Below are 9,922 nucleotides of genomic sequence, written 5' to 3' on the forward strand. Positions count from 1 at the left end.
TAGACCAGGCTGGCCTCAAACTCAGAAATCTGCCTGCCTCTGCCTCCCAAATGCTGGGATTAAAGGTGTGCACCACCACTGCCCAGCTATTTTTTTTTTTTTTCTTTTTAAAGAGTCTCATTGTGTAGCCCTAAATGTTTAGGAACTAGCAGTGTAGATCAGGATAGCCTTGAACTTACAAGCACTGCCAACACGTCTGACAGACTTTTTTTAAAAATGTATTTTCGTATGTTTGAGTGTTTTACTTGCACGTATACTGCATCTGTGCCTGGTACCAAAGAAGGCCAGAAAAGGGTACTGGACTCCCTGGAACCAGAGTTATGGTGTTGTAAACTGCCATGTAGGTGCTGGGAGTTAAGCCAAAGTCCAATAGCCAGTGCGCTTAACCACTGAGCCATCTCTCTAGTCCTAGCAGCAGACATTTTACCAATTCAAAGAGCCCCCTGTAATTAAATTTCTACCCCAAAACTTTAGGAATACCTCACAGAAAGCCCCTTATTACCCATCTTCCTACCCAAACTAAAACCATGTAACTCCCTTAAAAACAGGCTCCCACACTGAACTCGGAGCCCACCAATGTGGCTATACTAACAAGCCAGCAAGCCCCAGAGATCCTCCTTTACTCGCTGCTGGGATTACGGGAGCACACCTCTACACCTGGTTTTTTACAAGGCTATTAGGAACTGAAACTCAGGTCCTAGGCTTGCACAGCACCCAGCCCCTAAGTGCTGCATCTTTTAAAAAGGGGTAAATGGCAGGCATAAGGGCCCATGCTTGTTATCCTAGCACTCAGGCAGAAAGATCTCAAGTTTGAGGCAAGCCTGGGTTATGTAATGTGTTCTAGATTAGCCAGAACTATATAGTGAGACCAAGTCTCAAAAGAACACCTCATTTTGCATATTGTTAAGTAACTTTTTCTCTTATCTGTTCACAATACCTTCAAAAAAGATCCATTAAGCAAGAAAACCCAAACTCAAAAATATTTATGTCGGGCTGGTGAGATGGCTTAGTAGGTAAGAGCACCCGGCTGCTCTTCAGAAGGTCCCAGCAACCACATGGTGGCTCACAACCATCCGTAAGGAGATCTGACTCCCTCTTCTGGAGTGTCTGAAGACAGCTACAGTGTACTTACATATAATAAATAAATAAATCTTTAAAAAAAAAAATAATATATATATATATATATCTTAGAAACCAGTAGCCATTTGAAAAAAAACAAAAACACATAAGCTGAAGAATATTTTATTTGTTATTTAAATACTTTACTTGTTAAAATAAAGCCAGGTATGGTGACATGTGCCTGTCACCCAGGAGGAGGAATTAGGAGGCAAGGCCAGCCTGAGCCTACATGGACATCTTGTTTAAATGAACAATGAAATAATAAAATTTCCTACTTAAAACTGTTAGATGCTGTCCAACTTCTCAATCCTTAGCTAATAGCACCCTTATTTCATGCTTCAAATCTACTATTCCTCAGCAATTGCTAAAATTGCAGCTTTGTGATTCAGGTACAGTGGAATTTGCTTGTAACCCCAGAACTCAGATCTAAACACTCTCAAAAGATAAAAAATAAAACTAGAGAGCCGACTGAGTGCTTAAGAACACTTATCACAGAGCTAGGTGTGATGGCAAACTCCTTTAAGCTCAGCAGGTACATCTCTGAATCTCTGCGTGAAAGGCCAGCCTGGTCTACAAAGCAAGTTCCACAATAGCCAGGACCACACAGAGAACTCTTATCTCAAGAAAACAAAACAAAACAAACCAAACAAAAACAAACCAAACTAAGCTCCCCACCACAAAACAAGGACAAAACACCCACATATTGCTCTTGCAGATAATTGGAGGGGAGTTCTCAGCAACTATGTCAGGTGTCCAACACCTCTTCAGACTCCCCCACATACACATGCCATGCACATATGCACACACATCAAATCTTTTTATTTTTTACTTTTTTGTAAACAACTTGAATACAGCACCTTTCCCACACATACCAAAAACCAAAACCAAACCAACACCAAAACTACAAAAAAAAAAAAAAAAAAAAAAAAAAAAAAAAAAAAAAAAAAAAAAAAAAAAAAAGCAAGCCAAACCAAACAAAAAACAATTCGGCTTCCCAAACATATGATGTCATCCAATGGGATCCAGCGCCACCTAATGTTGAAACTGAACCATGTGCAACTAGTAGAGTACAGAGCTCCAATACTTCTTTCTAGAATACAGAATAAATACCCTGTGCCCCTGTGACTTTGCTACAGTGCTTCAAATGTGACAGCAGTTTGGGAACATTGGATCTAGACTACAGGACAGTTTTGTTCTATTCTAAAGATAGGACCTAAGGTATTCAAAAAGGGTTCCTATTAGTAAATATTTAGGTGACTTTCAATTGTCATTTTCAAACAATGTTAAAACGTATTTACTCAAATCATTTTAATTACATGCCAGTCAAGAAAATGTATCCTCCAACAGTGGCAGGCTATTGAAGTAAAACAAAGGGGGTTACAGAATGAAGGATGCTATTTAATGGTCAGAGTAGACATCTAAATACAGAACACACTGACATGAAGAACAGGCAATAAGGTCTCGGCAATGTTATTCTAAGCAGCAGAGACTGATTAAATAGCCCCCGAAGCAAGAACAAACTTGCAGTGTTAAAAGGTAAGCAAGTCAGGGTTGCAAAAGGAAACCAAGAAGGGCTAAAGAGATGGCAGAGTGGTTAAAGCACTTGTTGCTCTTGCAGAGGACCCACATGGTTGCTCACTGCGTTCTAGAACTCCAGTTTAAGGGGACCCAATGCCCTCTCCTGACTCCCAGGCACCAGGGACATGTATGGTGTGCATACATGCATGCTGGCAAAACATTAATACTCATAAAATAAATAAATCTAAAAAACATTTCTTTAATTTACCAGGAGACTGGTAATAAGTTGGAGAGGCAAGGAGGGGTAGGATCTCAAGGACTGTGGATCCTCCTGAGGGAAGGACCACGATGAAAACATCTCTACAACTACAGGAAGACTGAGGCAGGGCTACTCAGAACAGAGGTTAGTGGGTAGGTACCATAGCAAAGGTTAAGGTAAAGGTAAAGGCTGGCCTGGTCTACAGAGCAAGTTCCAGAGCTATACAGAGAAACCCTGTCTCAATTTAAAAAATAAATAAATTCGTATGATGCTGGGTCAAGAGATGCATATATTAAAGACTGAATGATCTCCAAAATGCTAACCAACTTATTCTTCTATCAATAATACATGAAGACACCCATCTTCTCATTATTTTTGCTATCAGATTAAGAAACTCTTTTTACTTGTTATTAGGAAACCTTAAAAAAAAAAAAAAAGAATTATTTTATAAGTACACTGCTGCTATCTTCAGACACACCAGAAAGGGGCATCCATTTCTATTACAGATGGTTGTGAGCCACCATGTGTGTGCGCTGGGAATTGAACTCATGACCTCTGGAAGAGCAGTTAGTGCTCTTAACCACTGAGCCATCTCTCCAGCCCCCACCCCCTTTTTATTTTTAATTTGTTAAAGGAAAAAAAAAAGTCTAGCCAAGCCAGGTGTACATGCTTATGCTCGCAGCACTCAGAGGTAAGGCAGAAGAATCACCATTTCCAGGGCAGCCTGAACTCAACAGGAAGATTCTGTATCAAAATACCAAGAGCTTTGAATACATGTAGGCAAGTTGTCAGAGCACTTGCCTAGCATGCACAAGGCTGGCTTTCAGTCCCAGCAAAATTCAGCCTGGTCTATGAGCTGCAGAATAGCCAGTACTACATATAGAGACCCTGCTTCAAAAGCAAAACATAACAAAACCCTGAAAAATCAAACCCTGTCCATCACAGTGCAAACTTGTTTCCCAATATACTTATTTTAGTTCTGTTCTAGAACATCTGATAAAATGGCCCATGCCTGCCTTACTCTTTCAGTACAATGCTTAGCTTACTGTAGGCTCATCAGAAAATTTACCTTTATTTATTAATGTAAGGTTTGTCCTCTGGTATCAGCTCCCCTAAAATCCTGTACTTTCTTAGTATTTTATTACTTTAATTATCTGGAATTTATTTTGTATTGGTCTGTGTGGTCTTGGATGCCCAGAAACCTGATGTAGGTTTTTCTGGTTTTTTTTTTTTTTGTTTTTTTTTAATATTTATTTATTTATTATATGTAAGTACACTGTAGCTGTCTTCAGACACTCCAGAAGAGGGAGTCAGATCTCGTTACAGATGGTTGTGAGCCACCATGTGGTTGCTGGGATTTGAACTCAGGACCTTTGGAAGAGCAATCGGTGCTCTTAACCACTAAGCCATCTCTCTAGCCCTTTTCTGTTCTTTTGAGTTCTGCTATAGTTGAGCCCTTACAGAACCCCAACAGAACTGCCTCAGTCTAGAATCAGCTTTTTAATTCCACTCTTTCTATTCTTTACTCTATTCCTCTCAGGAGGAAGACGTCCAAGTCACCAAAAGCTATCCCTTGTCTATCCTCACCCACTTCACATCAGCTCTTTATGGAGCTACTGTACATGTGTATAAAAACTGTCACCTTAGCCGGGCGTGGTGGGGCATGCCTTTAATCCCAGCACTCGGGAGGCAGAGGCAGGCGGATTTCTGAGTTTGAGGCCAGCCTGGTCTACAGAATGAGTTCCAGGACAGCCAAGGTTACACAGAGAAACCCTGTCTCAAAAAACCAAAAAAAAAAAACAAAACAAAAACAAAAACAAAAAAACCCAACAACAGCAACAAAAAAACCCTGTTACCTTTATAATTACCCAGTGGTTTCCTACTGAAAATAGAAATTCTGACTCTTTAGAACATAATTTACAATATCCCAAGCATCTTCAGTGTATTATCCTCACCCACTAACCCCTGCCCCAACACTGGCTTTTCAGTCTCCAGAATACAAGTTTATTTCCCTCTCAGTTCCATGACACTTGTTTCCTCCACCTAAAAAAATAGCTTTGATGACTGATATTACTTGGGAATGTCACCTCCCCTGGCAAGTAAGTTTTCCAAACCCCGACACCATTCAATTTCAGTGACTTTTTACAGCATTACCTCATTTTGCTTTAATCTAGGCACTTATTTTTGCTCGTTTCTTTTTGTAATTAAGCTCTCTTCCCTGCTGTTTTTCCCAGTGTTTTAGCAGGTAGAGATTTTGTTCTATTGTGCAGTTGTGTTCCTAGTGCCTGATGACTGTCACATAGCAGGGTGCTCAATATTTGTGAAAGGACTAAAATTGGGGATCCACTTCCTGTAGAACTTTCAACCCCGTCTCGTTGAACCGCAGCAGTGCTCAAGTATGGAATCATCTTTCTTCTCTGTCCAGTCAAGCACTCATCTCAGACATAGCATTCTGCTTGTTTAAGTCCCGGCATAATTTAAGTTTGGGAAGCTGAAGGCTGGACCCCGCACAACATCAGCATCACTGACCCATCTTCCCAGAGGATCATCAGCCAAAGGCATAGCAGAGAGACGGGCGGACCATCTTACCAACTCATCCGGACTCAGGACTCCGAACTGCACTCTCTTGATGGTGCGCAGCGGGCATGCGCTGTCCCCGGAGGGGGGGCCACCCCCGTGCATGGTGAGGCAGACGCGCTGCGCAGGCGCAAACCTCGCTACAAAAAGCCTGCGCCACCGCCGCCTAAGTGCTCAGAACCCGTCCGGGCGGCCACCAGGAAAGACCTCCCGGGATAGGGAGGGAAAGGCTGGAGGAGGGAAAGGTGGGGGAGGGGGGGAAGGGGGGGAAGGCAGAGAAACGAAAAGGGCTGAAAGAAAGCCTTTTCTTCCTTCCGGAGACTCGTCGGCTCCCAAAAAGGAAACAAAAGAAGGGAGGAGAGGAGGAGGTTTTGGGAGGAAGGAAGAAGAAAAGGGGTAACGAATAAATAAGTAACCGGGATCCTGAACGGCAGAGGTTACGGCAGTTTGTCTCTCCCCCTTCCGGGAGCCACCTTCTTCTCCAACCGTCCCGGTCGCGCTCTCGGCGCTTCTGAGGAGAGAACTGGCTGAGTGACGCCCTTTATAGATTCGCCCTTGGGTCCCGCCCCTTCCTTTCCCGCCCTCCCTTGCGCTACGGGGCCGCCCGCACCGGCCTACACGGAGCGCGCGCGCCGGAGTTGTTGACGCCGGGGCTCCGGCTCCCTGGTTGGGTGTTCTTTCTGACGCGACAGGAGGAGGAGAATGTTTCTGATCCTGCCGTCCCCCTCTCGGATTTCCCGTGCACTCGAGCCGAGGGCTTACAGAACGGAGGATAAAGTTAGGCCGTCTTTACTCGGCTTCGGAGTTCAGGCTCATTCTCGGCTAAAGTCTCTCATTAGTGTCCCCCCCGAACACACCGGGAAAATGGTTGGTTCTACGCATCGGTAATGAAGGCGGCGCCCTTCGGGTCCTCCCGAGCGGGTTCGGGGGAGGGGGGGAAGGAGGGAGGGACCGGACGGCCCTCGTTCATGAATATTCAGTTTTGCGCTGAATATGCATAAAGCAGGCAAGATGGCGCGTCCAATCAACTGGAAGTAGCCGATCTTAGTGGCGAGGCGCCCCAGGATGTTGGGGCACCGCCTGTCGTCTAATCGAGAGCCTTACGGAGCCCTGGCGCTGGATGTGCAAGCCCAAGCTTTTCCCGAGCCCCGAGGCCTATTCTGAAAGTAGAATGGCTGCTACCCGGGAGCCGCTGATCACGCGACAATCTGAGAAAAGCAGATTCGCGGTGGGGCAGAATAGGAATGTCTTGGGGAATTCGGGGTCAAGGAATGTGAACTTTTAGGAAACCCTACACCTTCCAGACGACTTCAGAAATATAAGGTGGCGGCCGAGTGTTTCAAGGGAATCTCCCAAAAGAGCATGTTTCCACTCCTTTTCAAAGCAAAGCCAACTGCTCTGCCAACCACAGTGATTCATTCGTGCTTGATGTCAGCGTTACATCACCGCTCGGACAGGGAGCACCACCACTAGGGAAAGCAAAATACCGTCCAAAGGAAAAGAATCACGCCCCTCCCCCAGTGCTGGCTGTTTGCCTGACAAGCCGCATTCTTCGTTCTTCATCTCCAGCGTTCTTCTCTTTCCTGCCTGTGGGATTAATCCCCTTGGCCCATTACCAGGCTTCCTTAGTCCTTTGGATCTGAGATCTCACTGCTGAATGATGCCCTTATTCCCTGTTCATAGCCCAAATTCCTTACCCTGGTTCCTGTAAATGCTCCCGGTCTCCCCTCTCCATTTTGTCCCAAGTCATCCTTGAATCCTAGGGCATCTCTCTCCACACCAGTTTTTGGTTTTAATATATGTATTTTTTTTTATTTTGTGTGTAAGCACACCACAGCGCATATACAGAGAGGATAATCTGTAGGAGTCGGTTTTCTCCATCTACCATATAGATCAAGCTTGGTAGTGTTAGCCTTTACCTGCTTAGCTATCTCACTGATCCTCCACACCAGTTCTTTGCCAAGCATTTGTTCTCCCATGGTTTTTATTCCCATCTCTCCTATTTACCCCTGTCTCCCCTCCCCCCCACCCCGGCTCTCAAGTTTGTTTTCATTCCTCCATTTGCCCTTCCTTATCACAACTGAGGTTCTGGGCAGTAATGATGGCAATGCTGCCCAATACAACCCCTGCTCCCATAATGTCAGAAGGTGCCACGGTCTCATAGAGCACGTAATACTGCAGCATCAGGGCTACCACGACCTCAGAGTGCAGGACAGCACATACCAGGGCAGGGTGGGTCTTGGTGACTGCATAGCTCACACATGCAAAGGAAACCAAAGCAAGGAGTCCCACTGCCACCATACAGCTCCAGGTCAGAGTGTCTTGGGGTAGCACAGGGGTCTGTAGCACAAAGAGGCCTGGTACAGAGACCATTAGCCCCACCAGGCCAAATAGGAAGGCCACAGTTGGTAGGCAGGAAGGGAAGTGTAGAGAGCGGTAAATCTGCAGCCCCAGTGACAGTGCCAGACCTCCCAGGAAAGCCAGTACATAGCCCAGGGCTGTGTAGAGGCCAGTAGTCCCTTCTTGCAGTGTCCCTAGTCCTGGTCCCACGATGATGATTAGCCCAAGGGTACTGCCAAACAGGCCACACCAGGCATAGCCACTGAGACCCTGGCTCTCAAGGCAGAGTGCCAGGAGGGCAGAGCACATGGTGGAAGAACCTTTGCGGACAGTGACTGCGTTACCGGCAGGCACCACCTGGACGGCACTGTAGGCGCAGCCAATGCTGAGGACATTGAGAATGGCATGGAGGAAGGCCCGAACCCGAACATCAGGAGGTCCCAGCAGTGGATCACCACGAAACTTAAGTAACAAGGCAATGGGGAGGTGGAAGAGGCATCGGAAGATGAGCAGCTCCAACGAGGGCAATTGGGAGGTCTGGTAAGCCATACGGGAGAATGGGCCCACGAAGCCAGCAGACAGGCCTCCACCCAGCAGGGCCACAAACAGGCCTTTGGTGGCATTGGAGGGCCCGCAGCGATGGTGATGGTCCGAGGGGAGGCTGGCTGGAGTGGAGGGCGGCGATGGCTGGGTGAAGTCAGGTAGGTTGAAATAGGGATGACTTGCAGCCTGTTAGGGAGAAAGGAGCTTGGACAGGAGAGCAACCACAGCCTGGGATAGGGTGAGTGGCAGGCGGAAACCTTGGACCCTTCAAGATAGTAGAGGAGCTCATAGGAGCTAGAAAGGGCCTGAAGATGGATGAAGTGGTACAGTGTGGGCCTTGAGGATGTAAAGCGGGAGGCAGGTAGTGAATAGTCCTGGAGCATCATGTTTCTCTGGGCAGTTAGTTGTTCTACTACCCAGAGAAAAAAAGAGGACCCAGGGATACTCTGCTCATTTGAGGAATGGGAGTTAGCTTCAGATGCTATGTGTATCCATATCATGTCACGGGAATCCAGAAACTTTGGGTCCACCATTATGAATTTCATTTGTTGGTGTCCCCAGGCCCACTGGGAACTTTAGAGGAGGAGGGGAAGAGGAATATCTCCATACTGAATGCTGCCCCGCTTTTCCCCTTTGCCCTAAGGACTCACCATCTCTCCCTGGGCTTCCTCCTCTCCTCCTGGGTCGGGCTGCCTGGTCCCTTGCAGAGCTTCAGCCATTGTGATTTGCTTGGAGTGGGGCTGAGGTTCCTTCCCTGGAACCTTCCCGAGGCGGGCAGGGGCTATCTTCTCATTGATTCTAACTCGGTTTTGTTGTTGTTGTTGTCGTTTATTTGGGGGGTCGGTTTGTTTCTTTTTGGTTTGGAGTGAGATCTGAGGGTGAGAGGGTAAAGAGGCTCTTTCTGTAGGCCAGGCTATGCTGGGGCTGGCTCACTAAGCTGTCCAGGCTGATTATAGGTGTGTGCCACCACTGCAGGCCTGTTTCCTGGCTTTGTTGCTATGGCTCCAAGTTCATTCTCATTCTCTCCCCCTCCCCCACCCTGTAGTAAAGCTGCTCTTGGTTTATTTCACTTATGTTTTACGTCATTTTACAAGGATTGTTTCTTTTTGGTTTCTGTGTATGTTCATGTCCCTATGAATGTAAAAACCTGAGGGCAGCATTAGGTATTTTTCTTCAGGGTTTTTTTGTTTGTTTGTTTGTTTGTTTTTTAATATCCTGTCTGCCTTTTTTTTTCTTTTCTTTTCTTTTCTTTCTTTTTTTCTTTTTTGTTTTTCTTTTTGTTTTTGTTTTTTCGAGACAGGGTTTCTCTGTGTAGCCCTGGCTGTCCTGGAACTCATTCTGTAGACCAGGCTGGCCCCAAACACAGAGATCTGCCTCCTTCTGCCTCCCAAGTGCCGGGATTAAAGGCGTGCGCCACCACTGCCCAGCTATGTTTTCACGATCTTTAGTGGCTAAAAGTTGCTCAGTAGGTTAGATGGCTGGTCAGAGAACCCAGGGATCCACCTGCCTCTGTGTCCTCTACTTTGTGATTACAAGCATACAAGTTCCTTACTTGGCTTTCCTTTC

The 9,922-nt window shown here is 46.2% G+C and overlaps 3 protein-coding genes across 3 annotated transcripts in view; 1 reads left to right on the plus strand and 2 right to left on the minus strand.

The window, feature by feature from the left end:
• Polr2a (RNA polymerase II subunit A) overlaps positions 1-5,986 on the minus strand; it is a 26,067-nt gene extending 20,081 nt beyond the window's left edge. Inside the window, exon 1 of the mRNA XM_021214062.2 lies at positions 5,486-5,986. Coding sequence (XP_021069721.1) covers positions 5,486-5,578 — 93 coding nt within the window. The 5' untranslated portion in view covers positions 5,579-5,986. The remainder of the gene's footprint in view (positions 1-5,485) is intronic.
• Positions 5,987-7,264: 1,278 nt separating this feature from the next.
• Slc35g6 (solute carrier family 35 member G6) lies at positions 7,265-9,374 on the minus strand. Its single transcript, XM_021213932.1, has 2 exons — positions 9,007-9,374; positions 7,265-8,542 (listed from the first exon to the last, which is right to left on the minus strand). Exons 1-2 carry the CDS (start codon positions 9,073-9,075, stop codon positions 7,523-7,525), a joined length of 1,089 nt encoding a protein of 362 aa, XP_021069591.1. The 5' UTR covers positions 9,076-9,374; the 3' UTR covers positions 7,265-7,522.
• The window catches only part of Zbtb4 (zinc finger and BTB domain containing 4), a 21,413-nt gene continuing 19,209 nt past the window's right edge, over positions 7,719-9,922 (plus strand). Inside the window, exon 1 of the mRNA XM_029546107.1 lies at positions 7,719-8,353. The gene's annotated coding sequence lies outside the window, so the exon portion shown is untranslated. The remainder of the gene's footprint in view (positions 8,354-9,922) is intronic.

The sequence above is a fragment of the Mus pahari genome, chromosome 14 (assembly GCF_900095145.1).
Source record: "Mus pahari chromosome 14, PAHARI_EIJ_v1.1, whole genome shotgun sequence".
Taxonomy (NCBI): domain Eukaryota; kingdom Metazoa; phylum Chordata; class Mammalia; order Rodentia; family Muridae; genus Mus; species Mus pahari.

Excerpts from the sequence above, each read along its gene's own strand:
- Slc35g6 (XM_021213932.1), bottom strand. The coding sequence starts at position 9,075 with ATGGCTGAAGCTCTGCAAGGGACCAGGCAGCCCGACCCAGGAGGAGAG. Across the intron at positions 8,543-9,006 it reads AGGAAGCCCAGGGAGAGATG|GCTGCAAGTCATCCCTATTT; the intron begins GTGAGTCCTTAG and ends TCTCCCTAACAG.